The sequence below is a fragment of the Vidua macroura genome, chromosome Z, assembly GCF_024509145.1.
Source record: "Vidua macroura isolate BioBank_ID:100142 chromosome Z, ASM2450914v1, whole genome shotgun sequence".
NCBI lineage: Eukaryota > Metazoa > Chordata > Aves > Passeriformes > Viduidae > Vidua > Vidua macroura.
Window position 1 is genome coordinate 21,550,531 of NC_071611.1, and position 18,834 is coordinate 21,569,364.

At 34.4% G+C, this 18,834-nt stretch overlaps 1 protein-coding gene across 1 annotated transcript in view; it reads left to right on the forward strand.

The window, feature by feature from the left end:
• The window catches only part of PTPRD (protein tyrosine phosphatase receptor type D), a 978,753-nt gene that overhangs the window by 941,538 nt on the left and 18,381 nt on the right, over nt 1–18,834 (forward strand). Inside the window, exons 39-42 of the mRNA XM_054004205.1 lie at nt 14,444–14,729; nt 15,216–15,394; nt 16,705–16,831; nt 17,767–17,892. Coding sequence (XP_053860180.1) covers nt 14,444–14,729; nt 15,216–15,394; nt 16,705–16,831; nt 17,767–17,892 — 718 coding nt within the window. The remainder of the gene's footprint in view (nt 1–14,443; nt 14,730–15,215; nt 15,395–16,704; nt 16,832–17,766; nt 17,893–18,834) is intronic.

Sequence of the window (18,834 nt, forward strand, 5' to 3'; positions counted from 1 at the left end):
ATCAAAAGAAGAACTACTATAGAGCATCACCACAGTATTTTTAGGCTAAAGGATATGTCTTTCATACAGCAATATGAAAATTCTTCCCATTTGGTTTGAAATTGAAGTACTGGACATGCATAAACATTTCATTTCAAGCTGATAAAAAAAGAATTTAAAACAGTTAAGTACAAACTCTGCACATTACCTGTTTTTTAGTTAGAATCTGCTTTCCAATTTTTCCTTCTCTTCTCTGTTGCTCATTTCATAAGGTTCTCCATTCCAATCTTTCCTTTGCCTATTATAAGTCATTTAACACTTCTATCAATTTTTTTCTCTCCACATCTGGACTGATCCTTATTCTGTGGACCCCGCTAAGTATATTCTAGTTGTGTCCTTCAATTCCATTGTTTTTTCAAACCTATTTTATCATTGATACCACATTGCTGAACCATTTAATGAAATATGTTCCTACCTTTCTTCGTATTTTCTCTGAAGTAAGATTGTAAGTCTAATGGTAATTGCCATTCTAATTATTGCCAATCATCTCCTTTTACTTTTACTGCCCTCTACTAGTTGCTGTTTTTCACTGAGATATTTTTCTGTTCTTGACAATCTTCTTGGTTTTGTTCCTTTCCTGGCCTCTAGTCTGCCTCTGCATCCTTTTTAATATTCCTCTTGTCCTTGTTCTGTATCTTGTCTGTCATTGTCTCCCATTTTATGTTCAGGACTACCTAAATCCCTTTTCATTAAATTCCCCCTTTTCATCATCCTGATTTAAAAAGTACTTAAGACTTCTAACTAGAGCCTAACAATATAATAGAGAACCATATCTTATATCCTTTGCCTATGGTAGACAGTCTTTTCAACAATATCTCATTGAAGGAGTAATCTGAGTTTAGTTTCTAGAAGGAGCACAGGATTTATAGTGGCAATTTTAAGCCATCTGAGACATCATTAATACCTTCTTTTATATTTCTTCCGGTACCTACCAAACTATCAGAGCTCAAGAAATTCTAATAATCACATTACAGAAGTATAAACAGAATGGGAGTTGCCTTTCAAAATGTGTTTGATGAAAAGAAAGAGTAGGCTTGAAGAATCTGTGGAAGCCTTTTTGTGCAAGCTTTTAAACCATAGAAACTGAAAAACAAAGCTACCAACAGTACAGAGAGAATTTATTTTTCACCCTGTGTGGGTGAGGAACACAAGAATACAAGGAACACCTGTCTGTGTTTTGCTCCATATAGAGTAACTCCTTATTTATTCTGTATTTATAGGTATATATTGCAAGTGAAAGGTTTAGCCCAAGCTTTTCCTTACTGAGTTTCTACCCATCTGCCTTTATAATGACCAGCAGTTGTCTTTCAGTCCATGTCATGTTAAGGGATTGAATGTTTTTTCTAGTTTGCTCCATGGTTTTGGGGTGCAGCTAAATGTCCAATAGAGAATCATGGTAGATGGAGACCCAGTTCACTAGTGACCCCAGAAAAGTTTGTATCAAAGCCTCATTTGTTGGTAAGCTATTTTAATATCCTGTTCCTAGGAAATGTTTTTTGAATGTGTGAAGAATTTATTTAATAATTACAATGTGCTTAATGGGAAGAAGTCTGAGCTGAAAACACCTGACTACTGAAGAACCCACCCTGCAGATACTTGAATACCCCCTGTTCAAATAAGAGGGACCAAAAAAAGAAAACATAGTTCTCTCTAGTGAAATTAACTGAGAATGTACATACTACCATTCTACATTACTAAACTGGATGATTTCTGATGAATGTATGTCGAAGATATGCAAATGGAATCTTTTTTAATAATATTTGTGTGATAATAGCAAAGAAATACAGAATTACATGATTAGAATTTCCAAAACACTGGTAATTATTTATTACTAATGTATATGCAACAGGCATCTTTGCTTATCATTTAGACACCTACTTTTGATAACAGTTTGATTGCCTGTACAGTATTGAATTTGAATCTAATATAGAAGTCAAAAACATGTTGAGAATTTCATAAGGACATTCTACCAGTCAAAGCTCTTACTTGTTGCTGTGGTTTAACCTCAGCCAGCAGCCAAGCCCCACACAACTGCTTACTAATTCCCGTACCAGTGGGTTTGGGAAGAGAATCAGCACAGTAAAAAAAGCTGGAAAACTCATAGGTTGAGATAGAAGCAGTTTAGTAGGGAAAGCAAAAGCTGCACACACAAGCAAAACAAAACAAGGAATTCAGTCATTTATTCAGTGCTTCCCATGAGCGGGCAAGTGTTCAGCCATCTCCAGGAGAGCAGGGCCACATCACACATAATGATGACTTAGGAAGACAAATGCCATCACTCCAAAAGTCTCCCCTTTCCTTCCTCTTCCCCCCTCTTTTTATGTTAAGCATGATGCCATATGGTCTGGAATATCCCTTTTGGTCAGTTTGAGTCACCTGTGTCTCCTCTCAACCTTCCATGCACCCCTAACTTCCTTGAGCTGCACCACACACTGAAACTGAGGAAAGAAGTCTGTGAAGAAAATAAGTTCTACCCCAGCCAAAACCAGCACACTTGTGCAGAAAAGTTGGAAGGACTTTTAGTGGAAAAGGTAGCTAAAATATATTCACAGGTACGTTAATTTTAAGGGGGAAAAAATAGATCATTGCTAAAAGAATTATGAAGCACCAAGGGAAACATCAAGGCTTAATCTAAATGCAGATTTTTTAATTTAAGTAATCTGATATTTTGTAAGGACTATGTCCACGAATGGTGTAGTTATCGTAACATAAATGCATAATTCCACTGTACTTTTTTCCCAAGAGAAAATATAAAGTTTTCTGTCTCTATCTACCAGGGAAGATAGTTCAGTAGAGATTTGGTCAAGGTTGGGGTAAATGTTCCGTGTTTCTTATTCTCAGTGTGAGATTTGAAGAGAAAAGCAGATAAATTAAAGTTGAATGCAAAAAAAAAAAAATCCACAAATGAAATTTAGCACTCCCATCCTATTTGTAGGTACTTTACACAAGTAAAACACTTTACACAAGTGTTCAAATCTTGGTTGCCTTATTTAGAGTGACTTGTCTGAAAATTTTTCTGTAGTGGTTGAAATAGTTGATACACATAGATTTTTTTTTTTTTTAATTTACAGTTATATTTTAGGATTACCCTTTCAGTCCCCTTCCACAGAAGTTAAATAATGTCACAATCCCACTTGTCTTTCTGCATGACTTGCCTTAATTTGCAGAGCTGATCAAGAAAAAATTGTTTCTTTAATGAAAAAAATGCAGGCTTAAATCCTAGGGATTCTGCATTGGTGAGAAACTAACATGTGGTCTAATGATAGTAGGGAAAACACACATTTTTGTTTGAAGTTGGATTAGTCCAGGCAAACAGGTGCTAATCAGATCACAATAAACTGTACTGGAGGGTGTTTGGGATTTTATGCCACTAAGTTTTCAAAACATCACAGAAATTGTAGTAGTTGATTCAGTAACACTACCTAAAAGCTTAACATGTTAGTGCAATCCCATATTTTTGAGTCTTTCTTTTAATACCAGCACCAAGGGGCACATCTCTAAGACCCTTTTTCAAGCTTTGGCAGGTACTGTTAATGCTGCTATTGCTAACAGAAAAACTTGGATATTTGGAGGAATGTGACTATTTGAAGTAAATCTGTGTCTGACTACACTAACATAACCAGTTAGCAGAGTGAAAAACAAGATAATTTTCAAAACATAACAAAACACCATATGATATTCTATTTCCTAAAGTAGAATTCTTGTTCAGTGTTTGTGAATAAAATATAGAATGTTTAAGGAAAAAAAATATACTTATCAAAGGCAATGATTTTCCAGTGGATTGTTTTACTTCACTTCTGTATAGTTTGAAATGTTTCTTTTGCCATAGGCCTTACAAGTGCTCATTTTTTAATCCTTGCAGTGAGTAGGTTGCAGATGACTGCCTATCCTTTTTCATGGTGAGGAAAAAATACCTCCCCAGTACCTATTCAGAAACAACACGAGTAAGATTGAAAAATACTAGAATCTTCCTCATCTCTTCCCTTTCCCTCTCCTGAGAACAATCCAGGACCCTTCCTAACTTCCTTGAACAGATGAAAGCTCTAGAGAGAAAAAGGTAGTGAAAGCATTTTAATATGACAAATATTTTAATATCATAAATATTCTAAATTTTCTCTGCTTTACCCACATGTCTGTGTCCAGAAGTTATTGAGTTCCTACTGTGTATTAAACTGTGCTGGGTATCATCCCTGTATAAAAACACTGCAACGGTTTACTCTTCAGCTGTTAGCTGTGGATCACTGTACATGTTATAAATATTGTTTTTTCCCATATTCATTGTTCAGTAATAGAAAATAGAGAGGGATAAGATTGTTATAAGAATCTCATGTTGAGAAGATCTCTAGTTGGTGATCCTGCTTAGGATATTTAGTTCCTCTTAATAGAAAAATATAGGAGTGAGTTAATGTCCATGTTTTTCCTTATATTTCATCTGTCTCAGCATGATAGTCTCAGCAACTCAGACCATGCAATCAGAGAAACTGGCAGTAGTTTAATTTCTACACATACCTTTATTCTTAGAAGTTATTTCATTTCAACATATAGAGGATGAGGCTTGCAGTGTTTATGCCTTGATCTCTGTTTATGTAAGTGGAACTGGATTCACTTGATTTAGAAAATTTTGGATGGTTTCTATGTCTTTGATCAATTGTTGGAATTGCAGAATCTACTGGAAAAAGAGAAGGAGTCTAGAAAAAAAAGTTGATAAAGGCTAAATGGAAGAACTTGGTATAGCAAGACACTCCTTGGTAATTTTGTAATTAATAGTATCACACACATGGACAGGACATAACACAAGTAGAGGGGAGTTTGGATTTGCCTTCATATTTTCACCATAAAAACTTTCAAGGTCGTGAAAATGCAGATTACAGAAACCTTACAGTTGAAGTCCCTGGATATTTTATGCTGAATATGCAAGAGCTCTTATGTAATTACAGGGATATGTTCATACAAGTATACAGACAAGAGGTAGTGTCTACATCTGTATGCTGATAGAGAGAGTGACTGATAGGTAGAGCTGGATTTTCTTTTCTCAGTTTCAAATTTGAGTGTCACTAGTTAGAATCATCTTGATAGCAAATATACCATTCCCCGACTCATCCTTTAACTTAACAGTGTTCTTATTAGCTTAGGTATCTATTTTTCCCCCTAAATTTAGGTAGTCACTTGCTTATGAAAACCTGGGAGTATGAACTAAGAATAAGCATAAGAACTAGCATACCATAGTTAATGTGATGGTGTGGAAGGTCCTATAAAATTGGCCTTGATAGATTTTTTTCTTAGAGTAGGAAGATACTATGCTGTATTATCTGTAAATCTCCCATGAGGTGTCAAACACAAGCAAACTGATGCTGATCCACTTTCAAGTTGTGTCTTCATTAGAAACCAGTTCTTCACAGGAAACAAGCCCTTTCTAAAATCTGAACTGTAGTTGCTGTCTGTATAGTATATGCTTCCATTGTTTATAAGCATTAAAACTCAGAAATTATCACTGAAAACATTATTAAAATTCAAAAACTTATAAATAACAAGTAATAGGAATATTTTGTTATGCAGGTTCAAATAATATACAACCCCTACTTTTGGTCTCTTTGATTAAATCTGTCATTTGTGTATAAAGCCATATTTGGTTGGTACTTAGCCTGTGGTTCAGGGGATTATACTCCCCACTGGTGTGACTCAGGGCTGGATTATCTTTTGAAATCCTAAAAAGCTGCTGTGACTGCATAGGGCAAGATTTGTTTCTGGTAGCAGTCAGAAATCTGTAAAGGAACATAGGGAATGCTACTACTAGATAGAGTCAGTGTTCTGTCTGGGCCACTGCCCCGTCTCTAACAATGGCAAATGTCAGAAATTTCAGGGGGAAGTACAAAACTCCAATGTCAACAACATTTCAGAAAAGTTTCCTCTCCAGCAGCAAGCAGTTAGTGACTAATTTAGCCTTGCTTCATGAGGATTTCAGTTGTTTTCCTCTTTATTCCTCTAGCTACCTAGAGAAACTCCTGTATACATTTTTGCTTATATTCATGATTGTATACACATTTCAAAGAACAAAACCAGGCAGTATTAACCATCTGGTTCCTTTTAAAGTAGTTTCACTCATATACATTAGAAGATATTTATTTACTTTTAATTTGAATGTGTCTCTCCATCTCACTAAATGTCTTTGGATAAAAGGATGAAAAAATGTTTTATTTAATGTGGTTTCATGTTTTACATGTCTACAACTTTTTCTTGAGTTCATCCATCCATCTAACCTATTCCAGTATTTCTTATATGGAGGGAGGTGGAAGGGAGTTCTCACATCCTTGACATTTTTCCTGGCTGTCTCCATTCCCTCCTTTTGTGACATACTCTTTTTTTGGTAGCCTGAGTAAAAGTAACTATTCTCTGGGGATTTTTTTTTCTTTTTTCTTTTTTTTTTAAATAAGAGGTAAGGCAGTAAAAATAGTTCCATGATTATGCCACATTTTCTTCTAAGTTTCCCAGTGGACATACTGAGGCCTGACTTCGATTTGGCCAAGAAATGGTTTCGATTGAGCAGTTCTGCTGAAGACTGATGACTTTTTGCTGGGCGAAATAACCTGCCCCTCATTAAAATGTAATAATTGTCTGTAATATTTTTTTAACAAATGCAATGCCTTTTCCATGTGTTATCTCAAATTACAAATATGTTGGTGCTGATAATTATTTCCATATATATTATCATGTCCTACAAGGCCTGTAATTTCCTTTGACCTAAGCTGTAGTTTGATACATTATTTGATCAGCACTCTAAGTGAGTCATTTTATCCATATGTATTTAGTTAATTGGTTATTTTTCTCCCCACCCATGTTTATATATAATATACTCTACAAAGGAAAAGGAAATCTGACTGCTTGCAGCTGAGTCTAGTAAAAGAGCAATTAGGTTCTATCAGAGCCAGCAGCTGTCTGTAATGAATTCTGAATTAAAATTATGAGTGAAGAAAATAATCCAGCCATCTGCAGGAAATGTGAAAATATTTTTATAACCCAATAGCTGAATTCTGGAAAGGGGTATCTCTGAGATTTCCCAGCTGTACCTACATTAAATTCTGGAATATCCATAGACACAGAGTATGCTGGAACACATTGCATCAACTTGGCTACCCAATGTGTTTGGCTAACTTCGAACAGGCTGTATTTTTATCTAAAGTAATCAGCATGAAAGTCTCTTTAAATCCTCTCCCCCATCTCTAGAAGTAAAATGCAGCTTTAAAAATAGTCCTGTTATCTTTTCATGGAGGCTTTCCAATCAGTATTCTGCCCTGAATATTAATCTTTCTTCATTTTTTATACTTTTAGACTTAATTCAGGGTCTCATCACTTATTATCAGATTTTGTCAGTGACTGCTGTTCCAAGTAAATTCTGCATTATGATGTCTATTTTTTTGTCACCTGAATTTTAAGAAAGTCATAATACTATCCAAGCTTGTTTTACAGCTACCTTGAAACTTCTATGCTAAATACTATGTAAAAAACTTCCATGATTTCCATTATAACTTGCCCACAGTTTTTGCACATAAGTTCAAAATCCTGAAAAAAAAAAGGAAGAGATTAGTGTCTAACCTCTAAACAGCATGTTGCGATTAAGAAATGTGAAATGCTTAGTGGTATTAACCTTTCACAACCTGATTTTCTGCGTTACAGAGAATTCATGTCGGTATAAAGATTTCAGAGGTTAAGAAATATTCAAATTAGTACCAGTAACCAAGCTCTTCAGTGGTCAGTGGAATATTGTCAGATATTACAAAGGGTATTTATTTTTTTCACTGCTTGATCTAAAAACACCAGGACTAGACTTAATATGAGCTCATCAGAGAAGCTTCAGGGGTTTTTTAACTCTGTTTTATACTGTGTAGCATCACACTGCTTTAATACTGCATTGCAACCGATTCATTTTAAACCAAATCTAGAGGTGGCAACATCAAGTTTGTCTCATCCTCTGAATGTATCCTCTAGGTATATCAGTTTTTGATTGAAAAAAGAAGAGATGTTCTGAGATGGAGATCTAGAACAATAGGTCTACTACTAAAGTCATATCAGCTTCAAGGTTCAGGACTAAATTACTGGTTATTTCCAAGTTTTCAGAGCAGGGGAAGGGGGAGCAGTGAAGTGAGAAAAAAATAAAAAAAAAGATTTATACACAGATTTGTTTAGGGCTTTGAACTGCATTTGGTACTGCAAAAACAACAACAACAACAACAACAAGCCAGTGTGGACAAAACAGTCCTGGTGATAATGTCTTCCTTTTACTTTGTGCTTACCAGATGAAGTCCTATGTCTGGATGACAACCTCAGACTTCATCACTGTTCCATCAGTCTAAACCCAACCAGAAAAAAACCTGAGGACAGCTGCTATTAAGAAAAGAAGCAGTTGTTGGCCACAATAGGAATACAGACATCTAGAGTGAGGGAGGGGTCCAGAGGACTCTGAAACTTGGAATCATTTTAGTGGCTGGCAAGTACATTCGAGGTATTCCAGTTATCCAGATAGCATCAATTGACCTTCTGTTACTCGCATGGATAGCCTAATAGCTCTCCTCCACGAAAATGTAATCAAAGCACAGAAAGAAATATTCAAAAGTATGAAGCTACTTCTCAAAACATTCCACCCTGAGAATGAAAAGCAGGTTAACTGCAAAGAAAGGAACAAATAATTGTTAGCAGCAAGCAGCATAATTTCTGTCCATTGGTTTCTCTGCTGTGCTTTTATTTATTAACTATAGGATCACAGTGTACTTCCTCTGCTAAATTACCCAGCAATAGCATTTTTTATATTTACTACAGCTATTCAGACATAGATTTATCTTTAATTGAAGGTAAGAAGTCACAGTAAGATGTGTTTTTAAAATTAAGCTTAAAATACTTTCTTCTTCTAAACTCTATTTCAGTCAATTTTAGATCATTCTTTCTTTAGAGGGATGCATAATGTCAAGAAGGCAGTACAGTACAAAAAAACGTAAAGTATACACTGAAACTCAACAATTTTCAAAGAGAAGATTTTTTTAGGATAGTTACTCTTTGATGATAAACACAGAAATCAGTACATTCATATATAAGATTGTATTTAGAGAAGCAGGAAGATAAGGAGAATATATGAGAACTGAATTAATTTTGAAATAAAAAATCACACTAAACCCTTGCACACAGATAAAAAAGTACAGAGGAATAAAGTTGATTTTAATGTCTTTTCTTTATATGTCTGAGTAATTGAAGAAATCAGATAACATAGTGATTAAGCAAGGTGTATATGTAAAAATCCTCTATGAAAAGCAGCATTATGGCATGTATTGTTATATAGAATCAACAATCAATTCTGGAGGAAAACCATAATGAGAAAAATAAGTGGTATGAAATAAGGTCAATGAACTTTTCAGTTATGTACAATTTCTGCTGTTCCGTCTCATAAGCAGAACAATAAGAGATTTTTTTTTCATCAGCAATTCATTATTTCAGGGAAGAAGCAGGTAGAACAGTTATCATAACATGTCCCTTCCAAGAGAGGAAAAGCAAGTATCACAATTAATGGTGTGCCATTTCAATGGTATAGTTACTAAAGGTGTCAAGTACCTGGAGGCCGAAGTGTTCATTCAAAAGAGTTCTAAGATGATCTGCTTTATAGTTGGGAAATGGAATGCTTATGCCTTTTATAACTATATAGGATCACAACACCGAACTTAGACAGTGCATTTCAGTTTCTCTCCCAGGACATGTCTAGAATGTTATTTTTCAGAGTACCTATCCAAACTCCAGCAAAATCTAATAAAAGGATTTCTGTAGGGGAAGTTGTATCTGTAACATGTTTGTTAATAACCCTTAATTGAGCCTTTCCTCTCTGAATTTCTTTTGTCATACATGATATTCTGTTACAATGTGTTTCAAAATTTAATTATGTACTACCTTAAAAATTACTTCCTGTTTGTTTGAAAGTCTCATAATTTCATTTCATGATCCTAATTTCTTTGGCAAATAAAGAACAAATAATTTTTATTTCATCTTCTCTATGTAACATTAATTTATGACTGGTGAGAGGATTTGAAGTGCTCTAATGGAACGTCATTTTTAGAAGGGTCTCTTAATTTTTTTGTTTAGTTGAACATTATTAATCCTACATTTTTAGCCTGCATGGAAAAATTAATCTTTTAAAATTATTTTAGTAAACAATTATTTCCTGTACATGGGATTTGTTAGAGAAATTTTTAGTTTTGATTCTCTGTGTTTTAATATTTGAGAGTTTGTGTTCAAGTTACAATCTCATAGGACAGCTTCATAAGCTGTATAAACCTTGATCTCTCCAGAGCTGTACTTGGGATTAGATGAAGAACAAATTTACTTCCTGAACATTATTATACTTTTGCAGGTGCATATTAAAAAAAAAAAAAAATATGTGGACTTAAATCTAGGGCAGTTATATTTGAAGAATTTATGGTAATCTTATTAAAACTCCATAAAGGAGGAAAAATATAAGGCTGGCCTTTGGGTTGTGACTATGCCATGCTTTTGTCTACTACCTATGAAAACTAGGGAGAGTTCTAGACTGAACTTTATCTGCTTAGAGTGAAATATTTTCCTGTTTTCCGATTTTTTTTATTCCGTGTTCTTTTCCAGACGTTATATGTGACTTCAGTGATAAGTCTGGTTGCCTCCTTGCATAGCCTAGGGATGAAGAAAAGTCAGTCAGTGAAGTCCTTGGTAAAGCACTGCATCTAAGTGCTGAACACCATTCTTGTTGTCCGGTGTTCAACCATAACCACATTGAGAAGGAAAGAAAGTCACTGTAAACTTGCAGATAAATTCTCAAAGGTCTCTTATAAGCTGCTATATAATTTTTGAAGCAATCCAATATCTCTTCTAAAATGAAATTTCAATTTACATCTTTGCACAAGGTCTTTATGTTATTTTAATCAGATGTTTCTTTTCAAAAGGATTTTAAAAGTATGGGGTTTTTTCCTGCTTCCTGGCCAGGGGGGTGATTTTCTGCTCTGTTCTAATTTGCTAACCACAAAATGAGAAAATAATCTAAATATTGCTTTTGTCAGAACTACCACAGAATTTATGTGGGATTGGAATCTAATCAATCATTAGAAGTTCCTCAATAAAATCCAGATCTTTTTATATATTTCCCGTATCACAAGCAATTTTATGTACTTTCAGTTTATAAATGCAAGCTTCATTCAATCTGAAACAGTAATATTCAATAAAATTTTCCCCTGATATGAGTCAAAGATGTCCTACATGATTTTTGGTCCATATTTTACTGTCTTTGCTTCCAATTAAATGATCTGTGAATACTGGTAATTACACGGCCTTCCTTTGCCAAATCACTGAAGTATCAGTAAAGGGTCATCATTTAAACAGCTACAAATTAATCACAAAAGCTAACCTTTAACACATCCATACAGTGATTTGAATTCAGAATGTCCCCCTTATGCCTCTTCATTTTCCTTTTTTGAATTGTAGCTATTCTAGCTGTATTGTATCACAGGACATTAAGGATGTTTCAGCTCATGGGACTGAGTCAGTCATGATTTTAGAAACTGAAAAAAAATGTTATAATACTGTAAATGACAGTATTTGAAGCAGTAACAGTTTCCTAATAGGCATGTCTATTTAATAGATATCTAGGTTTTCAGATTGAAAATGTAATAGTTCTTTCACTAACTGAATGAAAATTCTAAGTTTGACAGCAACACCAGAAGATGCAAACCAAAAGGGCAAGAAAGTCAATAACAAAAGTAGAAATGATTTGTGAAATTATTCTTATTAGTTGAATTATCATGGCTAGCAGATGAAAGACGGGGATTTTTTTTTTTATTTCAGTGGCTTATTAGTGAGGATTCAAACTGTATGACTTCCGATATTAAGAAGGATGTGTAGTAGTAGAAGAGAAGGAGAAATGGGATAAAAAATTAGGATAGGATAGTTTCTTTATATAATAAGTTATTGTCATTTGGAGTTGGAAGGTATTGGGGGCAGGAAGGGCACATTTCAAAGAAGAGTTAAGTTAAAATCTTCATATCACTGGTTCCATTTTAATGTGGAAAGTCAAAAGAGTAGTTTGGTAAACACACAGCTCTTTTATTACGGGCAGAACTAGAATGTACTGAACACCTTAAAAGAGTAAAATATCCCACTGGATAAAATGGTCCAGAGAGATTTGTATCAGGAGCCCAAATGCCTACATAAATGTAGTGTATCATCCCCTTCATCCTTACCGTGAAATGAGTGCATAATAATGTGTTTAGATCTGCTTTCATAATCTTCACAACTTCTGTATAATCCTGTAGACTAGCAAATATCTTCTGTGCTAGAGTATGCTAATAGCTATTACTCTTTGAGTTTAGTCATGGAAAAAATAAATATATAAGTCATAATAAAAGACATAAAAAGAAGAACTGAAAATTTCTCATTCCAGCTGAAGGTGCAAGCCTTTAACTGGCTCGGGATTTTCCAGTTGTGGTCTGTGGGTACCGGTGACCTTTTAGATACTCAATCTGAAAAATGGCATATCCAGTTATAAACATGGTGTTGGGACAGCAATTTAATACATTATAGGAAAAAGAACCATATTCTAGAAAATCTGCACTGCCAAACTTTCATATTTCTGACTTGGCCCACTCATACTAAACTGATGAAAACTGAATGTGAAGTGTAATTATTGAAGGAATGGTTTAAAATATGATATAATCCAATCTGACATACAAATGTGTGCTACTTCTTTTGATTTCCAGTACAAGAACAAAAAAAACCCAAAGAAAATCACAATAGTGAGACAGCTTTTTGAGGTTTTCTCCATGATTTTTAGCAATATTAGTGTCAACAGGTTTTCCTGAAATGCAATGCTTTTATCATACACAGTAAATGAACTATTGTTTAGTTAGGATAACCCTCATTTTGTTTCTTTTTATTTTTCCTTCTCTACAATTCCCACTGATGAATATTAGTGATAGGTAATTTTTCTTTAACTCAGAATATGGGTTAATTCTTGTCAGAGTGGCATCTAAGAAAGTTAAGATTGATGCATTTGGTCTATTGGCAGAAGTCCTCAGCTGTTTGGAGGGGATCTGCTGCTTGGAGGAGTAATCCATGGCAAGAACACGTCATTAACAATATGTAAATCTGCTGTCTTAGAAAGAAATTTTGGTTTATGTTAATAAAAGAGCTTTCTGTTCTGTACTTCCTTCTGATTTGGTTATAAGGAAATTCAGTTTGCTGGTAATTGGCATAATTCTTAAGAAATAAGAAAGAAGAAATAAATGCAAGAAATAAATGTTTGACCTTGCCTATTGATTTCAGGATGGAGTTAAGATATTTAATATCCCTGGAAAATATAGAAGCTGTGAGAAATTTTGGCTTTTATATAGTTGTCCTCTAGAAGCTCTGTTATAATTATTTTTGTTTCTTTCTATTTATACTCAAAAGATTGCAGTTCACAGGGTTCTTAAATATTCTTAATTTAGCTAATCTCAGTGTCTTGAGGGTTTTTAAACTGTTGCTTAATATACTATGTATTTCATTTTCAGTCACTAACTGAAAAAATTAGGTATTTAGAAAGCCTGGGACTATAAGTCATTGTTGCAGGCATGATGTGATCTTGGACAGAAAAATTATGTACAAATCCCATCACATTTTACAATTTAGCTTAGTTTAGCTACATGTATGCAAATAGTTGGAACAAAACTTCGTAAAGTTCAATCATGCAAAAAGATGGTCTGATTTGGTTCACTACAGTTGGCATCCAAAAAATTGCATTTTCCCCAGCCTACAGCTAGCACAGCTATCTAGTCATGGGTCGGCATTGCAAAGACTATCAGTATGTCCTAGCCAGGTGAAACAGCAGAGGACAGAACAAACTGTGTTAATAGAAGCCCCATCAACAGGGTTGGGAGATGGGTGGAAAGTTTACCAGCAAAGTGTAATAGAAAAATGTAAGACTCATTTTCTGTTTGATTATTGTTTGCCAATAAATTTACCTCTGTAAAGAGAATAGCAACAATAGCATGTTTAATGACTTAGAAATCATGCTACAAATAAAGCTTGAATTCTTAGAGGATTCATCATCTCCAGTAATTTCCATTTTAAAGAACATACATCTTGAGAACATGTTGCAAGGTGTTTTATTTCTGTTATAGTCAAACCTGAAACTGCAAGATGCACAGATCTCATACAAAAGCATTCTATGTTCTCAATTGCTTTTAATGGATATTTGAGGCGTTTACTTATTTCAGGGCCCCAACCTCTTCTGTAAAAGCTGATGTTCATATTCAGAAACATGTGCTATTTAAATCAGCATTACAAAACTTTAAATCTTGAATGATGTAAAAATAAGCACAGTGAATGAAACAGTCCATGTTTTCTCTCCTGTATTCATTTCTTTTAGTGCTGGAGTCGGCAGGACTGGCTGTTTCATTGTGATAGATGCCATGTTAGAGAGAATAAAGCATGAAAAGACTGTAGATATTTATGGCCACGTAACTCTAATGAGAGCACAGAGGAATTACATGGTTCAAACTGAGGACCAATACATCTTTATCCATGATGCACTGCTGGAAGCAGTGACATGTGGAAATACGGAAGTGCCAGCCAGAAACCTGTATGCATATATCCAGAAGCTGACACAGATAGAAACAGGCGAGAATGTCACAGGAATGGAACTGGAATTTAAGGTACTGGGATTTTATATTATGGGTAACCAAAACCAAATGATGTAACACTGAAGCTGCTCTGTTCTCCACCACTTGTTTCCAGTAATCAAAAGATAAAAGACACCATTAGACTAAAATTTTAAATCAGGAAGATGGTTCTTTCTAAAAAGTACAATTCAATTCTCAATGGGTGTCTGGACAAGAACCATTCAGTTGAGGGTGGTTTAACTGTGCTGTTCCTTTATTGTTATTGTATCTTGAAATATGTGTTTGCGTAGTGGTTTAATACTGGAATTTTTCCAAATGCACTAATAGAGCAGACATTGTACTTGTAAAAGGTATTAAAGAAGCTTTACAAATATTTGGGTAATGCAATAGAATATGGAAAAGTAAGCATCTGAAGTTGAAATTATTCATTAATGGCTACTGAGCAGAGATTATAAAACCTGATAGCATCACTTGTCTTTGTTATACCTGGCCTTAATTCTTTTAATTTGTTTTCAACAGCGTCTTGCTAGCTCTAAGGCTCACACTTCAAGATTCATCAGTGCCAATCTTCCATGTAATAAATTCAAAAATCGCCTTGTCAATATTATGCCATATGAATCCACAAGGGTATGCTTGCAGCCTATCCGAGGAGTAGAAGGCTCTGATTATATTAATGCCAGTTTCATTGATGGATACAGGTACAAATAATGATGTGTTCTTATCTTTACTGTTCTAAAAGTTTACAAAATTGTTTATGTAATTATGTTGAAAATAACAAAACTTAGTATTGAAATCTAGTAATTTTTTGTCTGTTCTGTTTTGTTTTGTCTGAGTTTGTTTGATTGGGTGTTTTTTAGAATTTTAGTAAAGAGTTTATATTTTTTCCCCGTGTAATATTAAAAAAACTTGAAAATTGCATAAAATATTAAATTTTATATTTTTACCTGTGTTTAAGCCACTGAGAGCTCTCAGTATGCTTTACATGCTGAAAATTAATGAGATTTAAGCATGATCGTGATTTGAGCCCCTATTTCTTCACAGTTTTTCTGCTTTAAAATATAGAAATAAGAAATATAGAAATAAGAAATTATTAGAATATAGAAATAAAGTATAGAAATATAGAAATAAGATACAGGAGATACACTCTGTATGTCAAGGTGATAACATACGGTTTTGGAACACTGCCTATGACTTGACCTAGCCACCAAAAGCCTTTTGTATATAAATAGATGAGAAGCCCACTGGCATCTTCATGACAACATGGAGCAATATGCCCTCGGCTGACTTAAAGCAGCTGGTTGAAAAAGACATGAAAGGGAAATGGCATCATTTCCCTATCTTTGCCATAGTTTAGGTGTGCCTGAGTATCCATATCTACAGAGTGAATTTTCTGAGCCTCAGCTCATAATTGAAAATAAACTTCATGTCCACTATCACCCACAAAGGTATTGCTGTTACTTGAAACAAGCAAGAGCAACCCTAATTGGTCATCATCTTATAAAGCTGTTGATCCAATCTTTTAACATTCTGGTGGTAGCTTTCCCTAGTAGACTATTAGGGCCTGGAAATTCACACTCCATTCCCAAATTTTCTTCCTGCCTTACTTTTGCTGGAGGCATCAGACTGTTGAAATGAAGTTAATAAAGAAACTGCTTGATGCTATAATTCCTAAACTTAATAGATTGTTAGACAGTTATTTCTATAAAATGAACCAGCACAACTAAGCGTTTCTTAAGTGCTTTTTAAAGCACACAAAATTGAGCAATTAGGGTTGCATTAAAATTTAAATAATAATGATAAAGTTATACATCATAATATTAACAGAGTAATTTTCCTCTCAAAGTTCTAAAAATAAAAAGCCATAGTTTGATTAAACAATCATAATAAGGTTTTAATGTGCTCATTATTAACAGAATATACATTTTCTCTCCAGATAATGTTTTCATATAAGCAAAGAACATGAGTATAAATCCACTTTTTTGCTTAATCTACTTTTTTTTTAACATAGACAACAAAAAGCTTACATAGCTACACAGGGTCCTTTAGCAGAAACAACTGAAGACTTCTGGAGAATGCTCTGGGAGCATAACTCTACAATTGTGGTCATGCTCACTAAACTACGAGAAATGGGCAGAGTAAGTACTGCTCTAATATTCCTTTACTAAAATGTTGCTTACAACAGCTCTTTTCATTAAGATATTTCATTCTTATGAGTATCTAAAGGTGAGGATTTTGGTTCCTTCTCCTTTTGAAATAGGAGTGGCCTTCCTGGTCATATGTGTAAGTTTTTCCAATCTGTTCATGTGTTGCAATGGACAAACTAAACATGATGTGTTTTTGTAGGACACACTGAGATTCAGCAAGAGAGACAATTGCTGTCTACTGAAAAAGAAAGATCTCTTATTTGGAAACTTTACTTTTGCAGCATATCCTTGTAAAAATGTTAAAAGAAAGTCTGGTATTTTTTAGATCTGAATGTCTTCTGTGTGTTCTGTGCTGCACATTAAAGTTTCATCCCCCAGTTTACAATTATAAACTCATTTCATTGGTACTCTGTCTACTGGAAGGAACGAAGCATCTACTATCTGGACAGGATTACATCAAGAGAAAGCTGGCATCTGATGAGTGAAATCTGAGTTAGGCCATGTGTCTGAGAGAAAAGAGATTATTCAGGACATGGCTAGTGGATGCAGAGATGAAGCTGTGACTGAGGCTGGGGGGACTTGCTCCAACAAGCAAAAAGGAAGAAAGCTGAAGGTGGTATCAAGATTTAAATTGAGATAAAAATTCGCCATTGAAAATTAGATTAAGGATAGCTCATGTCACTGATAGACAATAAAACTGAGCAGAAGTATAAGCAAGTTCAGATATACAGCAACCAATGAGAAACCCTTTGCAATGCAGTATTAAAGATAATATTTTACTCTTCACCAACACAAGCAGCTCATGTTCCTTTCACTATTGGCACTTTCCGTGAATATTATACTTAGCTGAGTAAAAAAGGGTTTATACCAATTAATGGGAGTGCTCTTAAGTAATAGAAAATGTATTTTACTTTGTTATTTCATAGGAAAAATGCCATCAGTACTGGCCTGCAGAGCGCTCAGCCAGATATCAGTATTTTGTGGTAGATCCAATGGCAGAATACAACATGCCACAGTATATTCTGAGGGAATTCAAGGTTACAGATGCAAGGGTAAGTCAACATAGCATTACATTTGTTCCCACAAGTTTAAAAGAAAATGTCTACGTCTTCCTTTTTTCTATGTTCAGGGTTTTTAGAATTTTTATTATTATTCAGAAAACCCTAGAGATATACTTTCTACAAGCAATAATAAAAAATCAGATGAAGTTATTTTTAAATAAATGGGATCTTCCCATAGGAATGATTGACTTCATTCAGATCTAGCATCTGGGCAGCACAATTTTATAGTTCTGAACTATTTATGCCAAAATACATTAGATTATTTGAGGACTCTTTTCCTCTTTTTCCTCATTTTCCCCTTGACCATTATTGAGTACAATTTTTGCAACAAGAGTGTTGTTTTGTTGTTTTGCACCACCCTTTAGGCTGAGTGAGTATGAAGGTTAATTTTCTGAGATTTTAAAACTGCAGAGCAAATAACATTCATAAGAAAAGCTGGGCAAGCTTTGCACATTATAATTTGATTTTTCATGTAGTATATTTTTAGCTCTCTAGTATATCTGCAGAGTAGATACATACAGCTGTGACCTTAGCATCCTCATTTATATACTTCATTTCTTATCTGAATTCCTGAGTCCAAAACTCAGTACTCATATAAGATTAAACTGAGTACTCATATAAGATTAAACCTACATAAACTTTTAATGTATATTTGGGATTTCTCAGACTTGATTTTTAACATTTCAGTCTGTGTGGGAGGAAAACTCATATATACTCATATATACTCATATATACTCATATATATAATACTGTCAGCCTCTCTTTCTGTAGCCACTGTGGAATAATACTTGTTCAAGCAAAATAGCAGGATGTAATGTCCGAGAATAACATGAGTAGCTACTCAAGAGTTGCCTGTCAGCATCTGAAATATTAGACTTCCTTATGGTTAGCTAGACCACTGCTTTTAATGTGAACTTCAAGTAAAACTGGGTA